Source organism: Heptranchias perlo, chromosome X (genome assembly GCF_035084215.1).
Source record: "Heptranchias perlo isolate sHepPer1 chromosome X, sHepPer1.hap1, whole genome shotgun sequence".
Lineage (NCBI taxonomy): Eukaryota > Metazoa > Chordata > Chondrichthyes > Hexanchiformes > Hexanchidae > Heptranchias > Heptranchias perlo.
Genome location: NC_090370.1, coordinates 3,592,437 through 3,611,461, shown reverse-complemented (window position 1 = coordinate 3,611,461; position 19,025 = coordinate 3,592,437). Strand labels below are relative to the sequence as shown.

At 44.0% G+C, this 19,025-nt stretch overlaps 1 protein-coding gene across 1 annotated transcript in view; it reads right to left on the bottom strand.

Moving 5' to 3' along the window:
• Positions 1-19,025, bottom strand: part of LOC137307168 (bromodomain adjacent to zinc finger domain protein 2A-like) — a 92,086-nt gene that overhangs the window by 48,472 nt on the left and 24,589 nt on the right. Inside the window, exons 3-6 of the mRNA XM_067976526.1 lie at positions 14,962-15,552; positions 7,715-7,933; positions 5,527-5,736; positions 3,809-4,057 (exon numbers count right to left, since the gene is read on the bottom strand). Of these exons, the coding sequence (XP_067832627.1) occupies positions 3,809-4,057; positions 5,527-5,736; positions 7,715-7,933; positions 14,962-15,552 (1,269 nt within the window). The remainder of the gene's footprint in view (positions 1-3,808; positions 4,058-5,526; positions 5,737-7,714; positions 7,934-14,961; positions 15,553-19,025) is intronic.

Sequence of the window (19,025 nt, the reverse complement as noted above, 5' to 3'; positions counted from 1 at the left end):
GGAAAATACCCAACCCACAACTCCCTTCGGGTTAAAATTACACTGAGATATCAGCATACAAACCTGTTGACGCTTTCATATGAAATTCCTTTGACTATTTCCACAAAGATGTTCACACAAAATAAACTGGTCAATGCCTTCATTGAAATAGCGGACAAAGGGATTTCACACACCGCATTCTTATGCTAATATCGCACACTGCAATTTCACCTCACCTGGGTGGAAATTCTCAACTTCACCTTCGCAACTGCCTCAATTACAAGAGTAAATGGAGCATTACATGTTTAGACGAGCTAAGTCGATTTTTCCGCTCCTGCCTTCTTAAAAGAATCTATTTATACTCATTCCCAACTGAATAATCCTTTACACAAATTACCCCCATTACTTCTTACACACACTAGCCCTCACTCTGCTGAATAGATATAAACTCCACAATATTAGCACAACAAATACAGTGACCAGTGTTAACCAGGGTTAAGCCGGTTGTTAAAAATGAAAAATATCTTATGAATGATTTTGTTATAATTCTAGTAAATGCCTGACGGTGCATTTGAATGTTTGGGGATTTGCCTCAACTTTTGGGAAGTGCTAGTCACTCCTTTTAAGGAGTTTTCTCCCCTTCCTCTTTCTTGGCTGTTGTTGTGCCTTGTACCACGACTGGACACGAGGGCAGGACAGCCACGAAGGGATGTTTGAAAATCGTTCAGAACGACTTTCCCTCTAATTTTTCATCCCTTCTTGCAGGGAAGCTCCTCTCAGCACAATGATGAGACTAAGGGACTCAGCATGTGAGGTACACTCGGCGCAAACTCCCTTACCCCACTACTCTGTGGTGTAATGTGTTGGAGTGCAGTGCCACCCAGAATTTGCATGTTAAAATTTTGGCATCAATTGTTACTAACCAGACAAAGAAGTTGACCTCAAGCAGTAATTAGGGTTGCCAACCCTTCGAGATTGCCCTGGAGTCTCCAGGACACTGCTGCGAGCAACCAGGGATAAAAATCATAGGGGCATTAAAAATTGTTTTTTAAATTTTCTTTGAACACTTTTGTTTATTAGTTATAAAAATATCGGACATGGGAAAAAAGGCTGTTGACTGACAGTGAAGAATCATCCAATCGGGTAATGAAGAGTCTATTCACTTTCCGATTGGCATAGGAAGGTGGTGCTCCATGAGGATGGACATGTCAGGTAACCAATGGCGGGAGTGTGGGGGGCGGGGTGGTTGGAGGCAGGAGGTCATGTGATGAAACCGCCAGGAATATGTCCAATTGGAGTTGGCAACCCTAGCAGTAATTGACATTGCCATGAGGTGGGAGGGGCAGCTTGAGTTTGCTGGAAGTAGAGGGGTGACACTTTACAGAGGGTGAGGGAAAATCAGAGGGAGGCCAAACCCCCCTAACAATCTGCTAACAACCAGCTCAAGAGTAACACTGACCGAGGCCTTGCAGTAGCTTGCTTGCCTGCCCTTTTGGCTGGGACATAACTAGGGCCCCTAGAGCTCTGTGATTCCACGGCTGCAGAAAGTGCCCCGGAATTTCTCCCCCGTCGTAAAATTTCACCCTTGCCACTTGTTTCCTTCCCCAAATAGTTTCCCCTCATTGTAACTATATTGGAACCAATGCCTGGTGTATCAATACCAATACCTGGTGTTCTGAGTCCGAATGGTATCAATTGACACCAATATTCTAATCCCTATTGATGTGCAGCTCACTAATCTCCAGCATTTCACACCTTGCACTTCACTTACAGTAAAAGTGGGCAAGGTACGAAATGCATGAGGGTTACGTAACCCACTGACCTCAGCTCATTAATCAGCTGCTTTTGCAGAAGCTCAGAGTCCAGTTTAGCAAGTGAAGTGTTCAAAGTGTGAAATACATGGGAATTAACAAACTGCAAATAAATGAGGATTGCAAAGAAAGGGAGAGAGAGAGAGAGAGGAAGAAAGAGAAAGAAAAGATTTGCATTTATATTGCGCCTTATATGTCTCTCAGAAACGTCTCAAAGTGCTTCACGTACAATGAATTACTTTGAAGTGCGTTCACTGTTGCTTTGTAGGCAAACGCGGCAGCCATTTTGCGCACAGCAAGATCCCACAAACAGCAATGAAATAAATGAGCCATTAATGTTTTTTGGTGTTGTTGGTTGAGGGAGGAACGTTGGCCAGGATACCAGGAGAACTCCCCGCTCTTCTTCCAATAGTGCCATGGGATCTTTAATATCCACCTGAACAGGCAGACGGGCCTCATTTTAACATCTCATCCGAAAGATGGCACCTCCGACAGTGCAGCACTCCCTCTGTACAGGCACTGGGAGTGTCAACCTAAATTACGTGCTCAAATCTCTGGAGTGGGGCCTGAACCCACAACCTTCTGACTCTTATGCAAGAGTGCAATCAACTACGTTATCAAATGAGCCAAGCTGGCACACAGTTGACACCATTTGGATTTGTTACACCAGGTATTGGTTACCCGCTAGGCAGGTGAAGTGTGCAAGGGGTGAAACGCATGGGGATTATCTAACCCCATTAATTTCAGCTCCTTAATCAGCTGGCTTTATAGCAGGTCTGAGTCCCGCCTCTTGTCTGTGTTCTAAATGTCTAAAGTGGCAGCATTTACAAATTGTATCTCCTGGCACAGTGAACACAGCCTCCGGATTAAATTTTTCCTGTTTAAAATTGCAACAATGTATCTCTTTGCTTGTTTAATGTGCTGGTGAGTTGAGCATCTGCTGTTGAATGTAGCACCAGGTAGTGACTGTATCTGTCTGTCAACAGGCAGTGGGCTCATCGGCACTTTAAACACACTAGTATTATACAATCTTGTCACTTTAAATTCTCATTTGAAAGGGAAACAGCAGCTTGGTACAGTATTTTTAATGCTTAGGTTCTGCACACCATACTAGAAGATACATTGTCGTAAATACTAACATTTCATACAAAAAGCTGCCAGTTTAGCTAGCTGCCACTTAACACCTAGCTGTCTCACTTATCTAGGCAAAATGTCAGGTGCGATGGCTAGGCATTAAGTGGCGGCTATTACTGTAAATGGCTGAGCAATACATGGGCTTTCAGAGACTGAGCACAGCAAACCGCTTTTAAACAGTTTTAAAATCCCAATTTTTCGAAATAAAAGCCAGTTTACTACTGTTTTATACAGTATCTCAAAATATTATAAATATATAATATATATATTGTAATGCCCCCAAACCATGGACAGACTTGCTGCTACTTTCTCATGCCGCAGAATTTTGTTGGGTTTGCCGCAGAATTCTAGGGGCCCTGGATATAATGCATCACCAGGGAGACCAAAAGAGAGGGCGAGACAATAAAATAGATTGAAAAGCATGTGGGGGTGCCCCCAGTAGCCTTGAGAGTAAATGTACTGCCTCGTGTGAAACTGAGCTACACAGACCAGAATGGCCCCTGGTCTGTGCGGAGTTAGCTGATTTTAGCCTGGGTGGCAGGGGTGCTACAATTGGGCCTCAGTGCCTCCTCAGAAATGGAGGGAAAATTTAGACGCTGAGTCAGCTCAAGACAATCTCGCACACCTTACAGAGCACCGATGACCAAAGCTTGGGAGCGTGTCACCTGCCTGCTCTCTCGCCTGTGGAATGGTCCATGGCGTTAGGAGAGAAACAACCTGAGAGAGGGAGAAATCTCTAAAGGAGGAATGCAGATACGATATCAATGCTGATTTCTGTAGCCTCTGCTCTATTGTGTTGCAATATTATGGTTTCAGAGAGGCCTCTTTAAAAAGGGAGGCAATTATATCTTGACAGAATCTGCTGAGACATGACTCACCCTTACCCGTGGCAGAGGATGATGGTGTGGGAGCCGTTACCGGGACAGCGGCCTGCTTCTTTGCCTTTTTCACAGGGGTTTTGAAGAGTGTCGAGGATTCCAGAGAGCGGGTGCTGGCACCGTCGGGGGCACCAACGCTATCGCCATCGGCATCAGACAGCGTGAGAGTTGACATGACCAGTTTCGAAAGGATTTTTACTGCTGCAGCATCGGGGTCCTCACACTCGTCGGTTTCACTGTCCGAGACACTTAAATCTATACAGAATTACAAAGCAGCGTCTTTAAATTCTACAGAAAGAGCTTTTCACAGATGCACAACAGTAAATCTCAAAGGACAGCAATAACATTTTTGCTCCAAAATAGAAAAGTGAGCAACACTCACTGAATTCCCCCCTCCCGCTGCAGTAAAACAAGTGCTGACTCATAACTCAACAAAGACACCCAAGGATTGGTTCCAGATCGAATTAGTGTTGTGGCCCTAGGAGCAGGCAGATCTATCCTGGCCCAGTTGCCTACCTGGGCACTCCTTTCTACAAATGGATTTGTGAATATTGTTTGTTGCTGAATGATTTGAATTTTTATCAGATTTGATATCTAATATTGCTAATACTGGGAGCTTTGTAATTGCAGCTGTGGTTGCCATTTGGGAATTGTTGTTGATGTATTATGTTTTTCCCTTCATTGTTCTGGTTTACACCATCTCAATCTTATTTTGGCTCTTCGAAATGAATGATTCTCTCTTGGGCGAGGCACCACAGCAACAACTTGCATTTATACAGCGCCCTTAACGTGGTAAAACGTCCCAAGGCACTTTCACTGGAGCGTAAGTCAGACAAAAATTGCACTAGTAATTTAATGGGAGATGTTCCACTTTTCTGCTCCCAATGTGTACCAGGAGTGCATATTGTGCAACCCCAGTCCATGATTTTTTTTGCCCATTAGCCTGTAAGCTCCGTGTGGCAAAGAGGTTGAGGGCAGTGATGCCAGTCATTGCCACTGATAGGGCATGGCGGGCAGTTGACTACAGATCTTCGTGGACCATGGGACACAGCTCAGTCACAGCCTCCTGGTGAGTTTGGGCCTCCTCGTCCACATTTCCTGGGCCATGCCCAGATAGCTGACTCTGTTGCACCACACCTGCTGCTACACCCTCTCCAAGATTTTAGTGAAAGGGTAGACGCAAGTAAAGAGTGGTGCAATGTGCAATGTACAACAACAACTTGCATTTATATATCGCCTTTAACGCAGTAAAACGTCCCAAGGCACTTCACAGGAGCGTTAACAGACAAAAATTGACACCGAGCCATGAGGAGATATTCGGACAAGCGACCAAAAGCTTGATCAGAGAGGTAGGTTTTAATGAGTGTCTTAAAGGAGAGAGAGGTAGAGTTGGTAGAAAGCATTGCTAGACTATTCATCAGTGCTACTTTGAGGAATCCTACCTTCCAAAAATAGGTTGAGAAACACTGGAAATAAGTTAAGGAGAAGCCAATTTTAACTTGTTAAAGTCATTAATTTTGCAACTGCACAGTTAAATCAGAAAGTGAGGATTTCATTCCAGCTCAGACTTGGGTTTAACGAATTTAACAAAAGGGAAGATTTGGAAGTGTCACCAAAGTAGTGATAGATGTGAACAGTACAGAGCCATTTTCTGCCCCAGAGCATGGGAACAGTGGCCAGTAGCAAGTTTATTGCAATTGCCCCAAAAAAAAATCACAGATTACCTTTTCTCGGTGATGATGTGCGTGGAGTCATCAGAAGGGAGCCTGAGGTCTGGGTTTCATTGAGTGAAGATTTGAAAAGATTCAAACTTTCCAGAGAAGGAGCAAGTGTCGTGTCGGAGAGGGAGAGGGCGGAGACATCCTGCTTCAGAGACATTTTCACTTCTGCATCATGACAGTCGTTCAGTTCATTATCTGACTCACCGGTGAGCTCTACAGAGTTAGTGAAGGAAGAAAAATATTAGATAGCGAGCAAGTTTAGAAACTGGGATCTCTGCCATTTAGCCCCCAGGAGTAACATCTTCCAAATATTATGGGGCAATAGTGATGGGCCGAAAATTTGTGCCTCCAATGCCCACATACTCTCCAGGACACTCTTGTGTACTTCCAAGTCACCAATTACAGAGCAGCATAGACTGAAGCCTAGGAACTAGTCACTCATCCACAGAAAGCATGTGGGGCATGGAGACCAAGAGAGGGGAAGGACTTAAAATAACTCCTAACAATCTCCTCCCCCTAAAAAAATCCCCAACAACTGGACCAATTCCTTTCTTTGCTCCCTCTTTTTCCCTTCCTCTCCTGAAGATAGTCACTCTGGTCCACAAGCACTGGTAGCACTGCAGTACCCTGCCCAAGTGTCCATTCTTCATGCACGAGTCTAGATTCTGAGCACTGCAGGCTATTTGGCTGTCGGGGGCAATTACAGCCAAGCTTGTCCTGTTCTCACTCAATGTTTACACAAGTGCACTTTACAGCTGGGGGGGGGGGGGGGGGGTGGAGGGGAGGGGACACTGGATGGTGATAAGGAGCAGAAATCCTGGTTGAACTTTCCCCTTCCTAGCCCAAGAGCACTGATCCTAATTGCAGTGCCCCAACCTCTGCCCCAGCTAACTAAATAAGACTAGGCAAGGAACCTGGAACCTTCCTGGTGTGTATGGCTCAGTATTACACTGGACAGTGCATTTACCAACTGAATTACTGGGGCTGTTCTATTTACTTTCTCTCGATGGCAGTGTGTAGCACAAGAGAGCGCAGCACAGGTTCACAACCATGATTCCTCCCATGTAAGCTCTCACTCCTATTGTACTGGCAGGGAAACTCACCAAGCTCTGATGTTATGCTACATTATGGGATGCTTACTACAATGCACATGTAGCTGTAATGTCCAAATCACATAGGGTGGAAACGAAATGATATTCCATGCAAAAACACACACAATAGCCTAAGGCATTGGGGATCTTGGAGAGCTGAGCCTCTCATGGAGTGGGCAGCAGAGCAGTCAGATGGTGAGAGTAAGGAGGTAATTTGTTCTCCAGGAGCCTCCAGTTCATTCTCATCTGTCATCGCTTTCATTATCTGACTGACTTTTATAGACTCTGAAGAATATGGGAAAAGTTTGATTTGACAGAATTATGAAGAGGTGTTAATGAAGGCAGTGCCCTTTGTAAAAAGTGACCAATTAAAGGGAGCCTGCCCAGTAGCTCAGAGGATAAATGCACTACCTGGTTTACTACTGAGCCATATAAACCTGAAAGGCCCCAGGTTCAATATACATTGTCAGAGATCCCAAAGGCTCAGTTCAGTCTCCAGTTAAGTTGAGTTGGTTGATTTCAGCCAGGGCAGAAGTACGGTCACTACAATGTTCCAATGCCCCAGATTAGGGAGGGAGGGGGGTTAGAAATCAACCAGGGTCCTCATACCTGATCACTATTCAGTGACCCCTAATGGGAAGTGCATGTCGGATGAGAGCAGAATCAGGGTCGGCTGTGGTGCTCTCCATAGTTAAACGTCCTCCCAACATTCACTGCCTGTTCTCGCACATGAAGAATGGTCGCTTGCCCGAGGGTAGAAAAGGGCTGCTGCCACCTGTGGAGCCCTACGGCAGCACAAGTCACCATCTTCAGCAGGGGATTGACAAAAGGAGATACAACGTCCCTGTGATTTTTCTCCCAGTGATTGTTTGATAGGGAGAGAACTTTTATAGCAAGAGGGCTGCAGTGAAAGTCTGCAAGAACGAGGTTCCATGGCTTCAAAAGACAACAGCGCAGAGAGAATGTATTCAGTAAAATGTGAGGCCTCATCCCATTTAGAATTAAGCTCATACACCATCCATACTGCAGAAAAGGATGCCTTGGGTCAAAGTGATATTGCCTCATATAAAATGATGTTGTGTGGTACAAAGTCTAATTACCCATGAAATATGATGAGGTATATGGCGTCACTACTGAGGCTGGATCATGAGGAAATTCCTTGAGTGGAATGTTGAAGGTTATAGAGTTTTCTAGAGAATGGTCACCATCGTAGTCAAAGAACGGATGGGTAGAGATGTCTTGGTTGGAGGGCATTTTCAGTTCCTCCATCTTTGACTCGATGCAGCCATTAACGTCATTGTCGGAGCTCCTTCGGGACTCTGTAAAATATACAAACCTTCTCTAATTCTGCAGTTTCCAATTTATTTTTTAATAACTCTGACAGCACAAGACACAACTCATGGGGCCGGCCTGGATTGAAGCCATTACATTTCACTGGGTTGGTTGGGGGTGGGGGCAGGGGGGGGGGGGGAAAGAACTGTACCTTTCAAACAGTTTATTTTAATTTGGGAAATATAGAGTTGGAAGGCAATTTACAACACTTAGAAAAATCGACGAATACGAGGTGTTACCTTACAAACACTTAACACCGCCACTATTTTACAGACGTGTTAACCTTTTTAAAATAAACATATTGAAAGCTGCTGGTTGGTGTGGCCTACTTATATCCCCAGGAGGAATGCACACACCCTGCCTGTTCTGTTCATCACAACCTGAAATGTCTCATTTTTATTTCTTCCCCAATGTTCTCCTCACCCCTCACCCTCCCTCCTCCCTCCCCCCACTCTTGAAGGCACCAACTTTTGCTGGGGCATGGTTTCATGGATAGAAATTACAGCACAGAAGGAGGCCATTCAACCAGTCATGATGGTGTTGGTGCTGGCTCTACTCGAATTTCATTTCCCTGTCCTTGCCTCGTATCCTTTTGTATTCTTCCTTTTCAAATACTGATCCAATTCCCTTTGAAATTATGTTCAGTCTCTGATAATCAAGGATTATCACTAGAAGAACAAAGGGGGAAAGTTAAAAGACATTTTTCTTTTCACGCAGAGGGTTATTAGAATGTGGCGTGCGTTATTACAAGTGACTATTGAGCCTCATAATGTCTGCTCTTACCAGTTGACCCACAATGGACCTAAAACTAATTGGCCTATCATTTTGTGGCTTCTCCCATTCCTCTTTTCTGAACAGGGGTGTAACAGATCCATCCTCCAGTCCCTTGGCACAACCCATGTTTCCAAACATTTTTGGAAATTTATGATTATTACCTCCGTTATCTCCTCCCCAACCTCCCTCAGTATTCATCATCTGGACTTTGTGACTTTTCTGTTTTTAGTCCCATTAACTGTTTTAATACAGTGTTCTTTTGACAAAGAATCTACCCCGGAAATGCTAATGTGTTCTTTCTCTTTTATAGGTGCTGACGGATCTGTACGCAATTCCAGGATTTTCTGGTTTTACTTCTTGGCAAACCAGTTATGTGTTTATCAGGAACTAATGCAGTAGGGCAGTGCCTTGCACATCAAAACTGAAGTATTGAGTAATCACACCATCCATTTTTCTATGGTGCCCCCCACCCCCCTCTTGCACAGCACTTAAAATGAAAAGTGAAAGTCTCTGGGGAGCAGTTCCAGTGATTGCGAAGGAGGCCCGTTTCCTGCCTGTGGCATACCACACTACAGTTTCTTTTGAACTAATAAAGCCATTTTGATGACACAAGGGGCCTGTTTGCCTTGTGGGTTTTCTTGATAAAACACTATCTCCTTGATAAAACACTATCTCCTTTTAGCAAAGAACACTTTTGTACATATTAATAAGAAAACGGTGTTGCTGGGTATAACAATCCTTTACTTATTATATAACACCCCATATGTTAGTGGGTATAATGCTCTTTTATCTATTGCCTCTCCTGTGGCATTGCTCACAGGTAGTCTAGGGCCAGGAGCACAGTTATGATGTTTGATTGCTAACTTCCCCGTCTCTTCAAGGTTACTGTATTTCATAGGTAAATCCAGGCGACTGTAGCTATTTACAAACTGCTGCGGTCAGAGAGCAGTTGAATTTACTTGTAAATTTCAGGCTCCAGGTCAATGACTAGCTTTCTTGAGATTGTTTTGAATCTATAACCAGGTGTGGCACTTTGAAATGTAGCAACTGTAGTGTGACAGACATGTGCTTGATGCAAGATTTTTATATTGCTATTATATGAAGATAAATTTGAGTAAATCGGATGAAAATGTGACAGAAATTTACAATGTGATACCTGAAGTGATAAACACGCACTACACATACCATTTTTATTATATCATATAGATGGACACTAACAATCTCCTCATGCTACATCGAGTCTACAGCACAGAAACAGGCCATTCGGCCCATCTGGTCTATGCCAGCATTTATGCTCCACATGCGCTTCCTCCCACCCCTCTTCATCTCACCCTATCAGCATATCCTGATGTGCTTTTCTAGCTTCCCCTTAAATGCATCTTTGCTATTTGTCTCAACTACTCCTTGTGGTAGCTCGTTCCACATTCTTACTACTCTTTGGGTAAAGAAGTTTCTCCTGAATTCCCTATTGGATTTATTAGTGACTATCTTATATTTATTACCCCTAGTTTTGAACTCCTCCACAAGTGGAAACATTTTCTCTACGTCTACCCTATCAAACCCTTTCATTGTCTTAAAGACCTCTATCACGACACCCCTCAGCTTTCTCTTTTCTACAGAAAAGAGCCCCAGTCTGTTCAGTCTTTCCTAGTAAGTATGTCCTCTCGGTTCTGGGTATCATCCCGGTAAATCTTTTTTGCACCTTCTCCATTGCCTCTATATCCTTTTTATAATATGGAGACCAGAATTGTTCACAGTATTCCAAGTTTGGTTTAACCAAGGTTCTGTACAAGTTTAACGTAACTTCTCTGCTTTTCAATTCTATCCCTCTAGAAATGAACCCCAATGCTTGGTTTGCTTTTTTATGGCCTTATTAACCTGTGCCACTACTTTTAGTGATTTATTTATCTGTACCCCAAGATCCCTTTGCTCCCCTACCCCATTTAGACTATTATCCAAGCAGTATGTGACCTCCTTATTCTACTTACTAAAATGAACCACACTTATCTATACTGAAATTCATTTGCCAATTGCACAGCCACTCTGCAAGTTTATTAATGTCTTCTTGTATTTTGTCGCATTCTTCCTTTTTATTAACTACACCCGCCAATTTGGTGTCGTCCGCAAATTTTGAAATTGTACTTCCGATTCCCAAGTCCAAATCATTAATGTAAGTTACGAACAACAGTGGTCCCAGCACCGATCCTTGTGGAACATCATTTCCCACTTTTTGCCTGTCTGGGTTGCTACCCTTAACTCCTTGCAGATTAGGTGATATGCTGTTTTCATAGAATCATAGAAGTTTACAACATGGAAACAGGCCCTTCGGCCCAACATGTCCATGTCGCCCAGTTTATACCACTAAGCTAGTCCCAATTGCCTGCACTTGGCCCATATCCCTCTATACCCATCTTACCCATGTAACTGTCCAAATGCTTTTTAAAAGACAAAATTGTACCCGCCTCTACTCCTGCCTCTGGCAGCTCGTTCCAGACACTCACCACCCTTTGAGTGAAAAAATTGCCCCGCTGGACCCTTTTGTATCTCTCCCCTCTCACCTTAAATCTATGCCCCCCCTCGTTATAGACTCCCCTACCTTTGGGAAAAGATTTTGACTATCGACCTTATCTATGCCCCTCATTATTTTATAGACTTCTATAAGATCACCCCGAAACCTCCTACTCTCCAGGGAAAAAAGTCTCAGCCTATCCAACCTCTCCCTATAAGTCAAACCATCAAGTCCCGGTAGCATCCTAGTAAATCTTTTCTGCACTCTTTCTAGTTTAATAATATCCTTTCTATAATAGGGTGACCAGAACTGTACACAGTTTTGTAAGGTCAAGATTATTATGCCTTGTAATGTACAATATTTTATTCTGCTAAAGTGGAGCTGTGTCCCATTAAGGCCACAAAGTCTAACTCCTGTTAAGTAAGCACGGGGTGAGGTCATTCAGAGTTTAATTGCTTGGTAAGGGAACTGTGGAAATTGGAATAAACTTGTCAGTTTTAGGCTGCTGCTCAGAAGCACACAGCATTTTTTGGCTGTTCTGCATCTGTAACAAGTGTGATGCCTGCATGTGTAGACATACTTGTTATTAATACTTTAATTAATACAGATATAACATTCTGCATGTTACTGGGTATAATGTTTCTATATTTATTATATAATAACACAAGTGCTATTTTTACATAAGCTTTCCCCTTCCATCTTCCAATCACACAAACTCTTTGTCCAACATACCCCACTGAGCCTCATGACTATCCCTGACCTTCAGTACATCCCTCTTCCAATAGCTTACTGCCAGGGCCCAACCCACCCAGCTGCGGCCCAACTTAAGCAAAGCATGCACGGCAGTGCACGGATACAGAAAGTTTATTATTCCCTCTCTTGGCTTGCTACCTTTTGTTTCAGCATGAGCAACTAACGTGTGAAAAGAATGATACCAGACCACGCCAAGTGTTCCCAGGGTCTCACACCCATTTGAGTCACTGCACCAAGCCCAAATGTCAGCTAGTTTAAACGCTCACCTACCTATGCTGTTTGTTTTTCCAACGTGTATTTATTCATTATCATTTGGTTTGTGGTTGCTGTTTTTTTCTCTTCCAAAAAACGTATGTTGTCATTAAAATGGGTTGCAATAAAAGTCCTCAGCTCACCATCTTCAGCTGCTTCACCATTGACCTTCTCTCCATCATAAGGTCAGGAGTGGGGCTGTTTTTTGATAATTCCAGTGTTCAGCTCCATTCATAACTCCTTCAACAATGAAGGAGTTCATGCCAGCCTACAGCAGAACGTGCAAATCATCTCGGCCTAGGCTGACAAGTGGCAGGTAACATTCACACCACTTAAAGCCAGGTCATGACCATCTCTAACAAGAGAAAGCCCAGCTATCTCCCTGACTTTCAATGGCACCATCATTGTTGAGTCCCTCACCATCAACATCCTGGGGCTCACCACTGACCAGAATCTTAAAATGGACCAGCCATATCAACCTGTGGCTATAAGAGCAGGGTAGAGGCTGGGTGCTCTGTGACAAGTGGCTCAAGTCAGGAGTGTGATGAAATACTCACCACTTACCTGGATGGGTGCAGCCACAACAATACTCAAGCAGCTCAACACCATCCAGGACAAAGCAGTTTGCTTGATTGACGTCCCTGCCACTAGACTCCACCTCCTCCACTGCTGGTGCAGTATGTACAGGATGCACTGCAGTAACCCTCCAAGGTTACTTTGACAGCACCTCCCCACCCTACGACCTCCACCGCCAAGAAGGACAAGAGCAGCAATGTTATTGGAACACCATCACCTCCAAGTTCCCCTCCAAGTCACACTCCATCCTGATTTGGACATAAACCACCATTTTGTCATTGCCACTGGATCAATATCCTGGAATCCCACTTTCCAGCACTTGGTCCGTAGCCCTGTAGGTTACGGCACTTCAAGAGCACATCCAAGTACTTTTTAAATGAGTTGAGGGTTTCTGCCTCTACCACCCTTTCAGGCAGTGAGTTCCAGACACCAACCACCCTCTGGGTGAAAAGATTTCTCCTCAGCTCCCCTCTAATCCTTCTACCAATTACTTTAAATCTATACCCCCTGGTCACTGACTCCTCTGCTAAGGGAAATAGGTCCATCCTATCCACACTATCTAGGCCCCCTCATAATTTTATACACCTCAGTTAAATCACCCCCCAGCCTCCTCTGTTCCAATGAAAACAAGCCCAGCCAATCCAATCTTTTCTCATAGCTAAAATTCTCCAGCCCTGGCAACATCCTCGTAAATCTCCTCTGTATCTCTCTCTAGTGCAATTACGTCTTTCCTGTAATCTGGTGACCAGAACTGTACACAGTACTCAATCTGTGGCCTAACTAGTGTTTTTATACAGTTCTAGAATAACCTCCCTGCTCTTATATTCTATGCCTCGGCTAATAAAGGAAAGTATCCCATATGCCTTTTTAACCACCTTATCTACTAGCCCTGCTACCTTCAGGGATCTGTGGACATGCACTCCAAGGTCCCTCTGTTCCTCTACACCTCAGTATACTCCCATTTATTGTGTATTCCCAGGTCTTGTTTGCCCTCCCCAAATGCATTACCTTACACTTCTCCAGATTAAATTCCATTTGCCACTCTTTCTGCCCACCTGACCAGTCCGTTGATATCTTCCTGCAGTCTACAGCTTTCCTCCCCACTACCAATTTTTGTATCATCTGCAAACTTCTTAATCATGCCCCTTACATTTAGGTCTAAATCATTTTTCTGAACCCTGCGGGACCCCACTGGAAACAGCCTTCCAGTCACAAAAACACCCGACCATTACCCTTTGCTTCCCGCCACATATACTGGCAAATCTCCCATGGCACTGCTTGGGGGAAGTTAAAGGATCTTCTGTTTTACAAGCACAGGAACATTATACCATGTAAAACACAATGTATTATTCTTCTGCTAAAGTCTAGGTATGCCTTTAAGATTACAATGTCTAATTGTTCTTAATTAAACACTAGGTAGGATCATAGAGAGGTCAACTAAGAAGCTGCGGACATTCTGGGTCTAGTATTTTGCTTCCGGGTAAGTTTGCTTGTTTCTTTATACTTTTCCTTTAAGTGTGACACAGAAATTTGAGTGTGAAACCTGAAGTGAGACAGAGAAGTGAAACATTTGTGAAATGTTTAAGCTTTCAGAATTCAATTCTAGATGTGTGTGTGTTTGGGGCAATATGCTCAGAAATCATTTTACTAAGGAAAGGCATAGAAAAATAAAATAAAGCATTGTATTAACTCCAAAATTCTATTAGCGCTCTTTGTTTTCAATTTCTGGTTTCCAAGTATCTATCTATAAAGAATAATTGTTCTTGACTTCTAACAAAATAAAGCATTGGAGGTGGTATAGCCCCCTTCTTTATCGCTCTCTCTGACTGGCCAGCTGTCTCTGACATATGAACCCCAGTGGATGTGGGTCTGAAAATTGAGCAAGAATTCTCAACACACCTGATTTTCCAAGCAGGCAGAGGGAAGCATTCTCCAGGCATGAACAGGCCTCATTTAAATGGCTGAAATATCAACCTACATCATCAAAATATCCTCCTAGTCTATATGGCTTAGTGCATTTACCAACCAAGTAAACTGGGAGCAGATCAGAAAGATATAGTTATGAAGGGGTTAACTATGGTTTAGCTCCCAGCTGTCTTTTAACTATGTCAATTAATTATCCCCCTGCTCTTCAGTCCATATAAACTGTACCTGACTCTTTATCCTGCATCTCCACGACTTCTTCATAATCTTTGCTGCAGAAGAGGTCCAGGTCAGCATCCTCTAGGTCTACTATGTCCGGCTGAGAGTTACAGTGTTCATACTGGTGATCATAGGGATATGTGAAGGACTGAACCTCTTCAGATATAGTCCTAGTGAGCTCATGGTTTGGGGAGAAAGATGATGTTTCTTGGACCATATCAAAATGAATTTTCTGAGGAGAACATAAGCCGTAGGGATCAAAATCCAAACCAGTGGAATTGTGAGTCCTGTCATCGCACAGCTTCAGGTTTTTGGGCATTGTAGAAGGTTCAATTGGGACTTCTTTGATAGCAGCTTCAAAAGGACCATTTGACTGATGTTGTCCTTGAGAAGGCAGCTGGGACAGCATCACCTTTTCTTTGAGTTTCTCTACACTTGTAGACTGGTACTGTCCGCAATCCCAGAAAAAGTCATACCCGCTCATTGAGTTGGGGTGGGAGTCTCTCACCTCGAGGGATGGTGCTGCTGGAGCAAAGGCCTCTGACGTACTGGCTCCTGAGTCAAGGGTTACACCATTAACATTCAGTTCACCGTTCATAGCTAGAGCATACAGAAAGAAAAAGTTTTATATAAATTCATATTTAGGATGTGACACATCTCTAACCTGCCAATAGACAGCACCAATGTATCACAACACTAAAATACATGATACAGTGCGGCCTGGTTTTAATCCCAATCAGAATTTGTTTCTTTTTTTGTTAATAAATCAAATCTGAATATAGTCACTTAGTTTTCAACTCCTGACCTGTTCAAATGCGGAAGCTCATTTCGGTCAAAAAATACTTGGTTCACTTTTGCTCATGACATCATGGACAGACTCTAGAATGAATATGGGTCACAAGAGTTTACGCTTGATCTGAATGCCCCTTCATATCTCTATGATATCTAGTAATTTGGTTGTATTCAGCAGTTACTAGCACTGGCAGGTTATTATTCACAGGTGACAACAACAATTTGCAATTACATAGCAGATTTAACGTAGAAAAACATCCCAAGGCACTTCACAGAGGCATAATCAGAGAAAATTGGATGTCTAGCCAAAGGAGGAGATATTAGGAGGAGTGACCAAAATCTTGTCAAAGAGAAGGGATTTAAGAAGAGTCGGAGAGTGAGGTGGAGAGGTGGAGACATTAAGGGAGACAATTCCAGAGTGTGGTGCGTAGGCGCCTGTAGGCACAGCTACCAATGGTAGGGTGAAGGGAAGAAGGTATGCACACGAGGGCAGAGTTGGAAGGAAGGAAAGTTCTGGGGGGGCTTTTAGGACTGGAGAAGGTTAGGTAGGGAGCAGTGGGGCCATAAAGGGATTTGAACAGGATTTGAACACGAGGATGAAAATTTGGAACCTGGACCCTGACACCATGTCTGTGGATGATGTTGCCGAGGGGCAGGGTGTAGATGAGGAAGCAGGGGAAAGCCAAGTATAGAATCATGGGGGATTCTGGAGGTAGGAAGAGAAGCGATTGCTGGAGATTCTCTGGCTACGATCGGATAGGTAGGAGTGGAACCAAGTGAGGGCAATCCCACTGAGCTGGACAACGGAAGAGAGGCATTGGCGGAGGATGGTGTGGTTGACCTGTGTCAAAGGCGGCAGAGAGGTCGAGAAGGACGAGGAAGGATAGTACACCATGGTCAATCACAGAAGATGTAATTTGTGACTTTACTTAGGGCCATTTCAGTGCTGTGGCAAAGGTGGAAGCCTGACTGGAGATATTCAAACATAGAGTTGTGGGAAAGATGTTCACGGATTCGGGAGGCCACATGTTCAAGAACTTTGGAGAGAAAAGAGAAGTTGAAGATGGGGCGGTAGTTTACAAGGACATTGGGTACTCGGCAGTTTAGTGGGAATGGGGTTAAGGGACAATACAATTGCAGCAATCTCAGAGCAGATGAGATGCATCATTACAACTGCACAACATGGTTTATCATCAACACCTGCACAACATCACAACATGGTTTATCATCAACATGTGCACAACTGCAAGACAAATAGATCCAATGCTCCTCAGACAGATTTTCAAAAAACTGCTATTCTCACATCATGATCACAGCAGCATATCACTCAATGATTCGCTTTTCCAACTTAAAGCATTGAACATTTATCTGCTCTTGGTGGCTGTTCTTAAAAGGGGCACCATTTGACAAACTTTCCTCATTTGTTTGCAAATGCACGACGTGGTAATGTAAACAATGTGGTGATACATTATCGTCACTTGCACGAATGAACCAGCGCTCATCTTCCCCAGAAAAAAATGTTACAAACTAATTTTTCAGGAAAAAGGTGCCTTTTAACAGTAGACCCTCCCCCAGCTGCCCTGCTCTGTGCTCCCATCAACAGGGACCACGAGATTTCCAAATTTGTGAAGTCAGCTGAAAATTTGATTGTAGAGACTGGCAGTAAATTTTGTCACTGCATACAACATTTATCTCAAGTGTTTTTGCCAGCGGTGGGGAAAGAGGATGGAGAACCAGCAATCTCAATCGGGTGGCTTTTGTCAGTCTTGTTGGACAGGGATCCAGAGATGGGCGTGCCTGATTTGTTGCTCTCCTGATTTTCCAGTTGAGAGGGAGGACTGGAGCATCACAACATTTACCCTTATATTTATACCATGGGTTCGGGGATGCATACCATCCAGCACATTTGCACAAGACTTTTACTCAAAACAGTTGTAAAATGTGGAAGCAGCTTATAAACTGGTCCAATTTACACAATGAATTTGACACCATTTATCTCCCAGTACATTGCCCCAATAATGAATAGCTCCCCAAAGGCAGCAGTGTGACATTTTCCAGTTCCCACACCATGAATCCTGACACTCTAGGGAAAATTTTAACTCCCTCCTGCCGGCGGAAACCAGCCGGAACGGGAGTTAAAATCCAAGCGGTGCTGTTACCGCTCGTTTCCTGCCCCGCAGCCATTTTAACACCGCTGTTTTCTTTGCCGATTGAGGCGTTCGCCTGACTCACGACTAAATGTAAATCGAGGTACTATGATGTCATTAAGACCCGATGCAATTTAAATGGCCCGCTCAGTGCAACCTCACTGACACCGGGCAGAGGACCGGTCAGGTAAGTTTAAAACTTATCTTTGTGGGGCCAGGAGGAGCAGGAATGCTTCTCCAAGCCCCATAGAGAAGGTTTGTACCTCAGGCTTCCACAACCCCCCACCAACCCCTTCACTCCACAAAACCCTCCTAAACCCCCCCCCTCCCCAGCGACTTATCTGACTGCTGGCCTGGTGGCCTCTGGGCAGCCTGGTCTTTGCAGGCTGCATGCTGGCGAGCTGCCTCTGGACACCCGTTTCTGGCGGGCAGCTGGCCAGTGGAATGTTAATGAGGTCGGGCGTCCCACTGCAGCTCACCGGCTTTCCATCAGAGAGTTAAAATTCCCGCGTAAGTGAGACTGTCAATTTAGTGCCAAACTAGGGGGCAGTTTTCTACTGTGGGTTCAAGCTTACCTGGAAGTAGATTGAGGCTGCCCTAAACTCATTTTACTTAGACCCTTGTAGCTGGGAGAGAAGACTTTCTTCCCATCAATCAGGGCAGATTCAAATTAACCCACTGCGCCATCCAAGCCCCCACTCATAAGCTGTTCTATGCTTTTACCCAAATTGAATGCCTACATACCCTCACCTTCAACATAGCAATAAGCTTCAAATTAACTCAACAAAAGGCAGTAGGGACAGTAAAATTACCCCCAGCAGCCTGGGCTAGGGAGGTGAAAGATCACTCCTGATTGCTACCCATTAGGTGTGTGTTGGGTGTGTGTGACAAGGTACCAGAGGGCTGCCAGTGTCCATGGAACTGTACCCCAGCATCAGTCAGCACCTTCAGAACAGGAGCAGAGAAAAATGAAAAGGACAAAAAACAAATTAACCCAACAAATAAAACTATCGATTGAAGTTAATCTTTAGCAGTAAAACTAATACTGTGGTGGTTGTTGACTCAGATTTTCTGGTTTAATAATCACAAAAACTGATGGAAGGATTGGATCAAACAAACTAATAAGGAGCTATC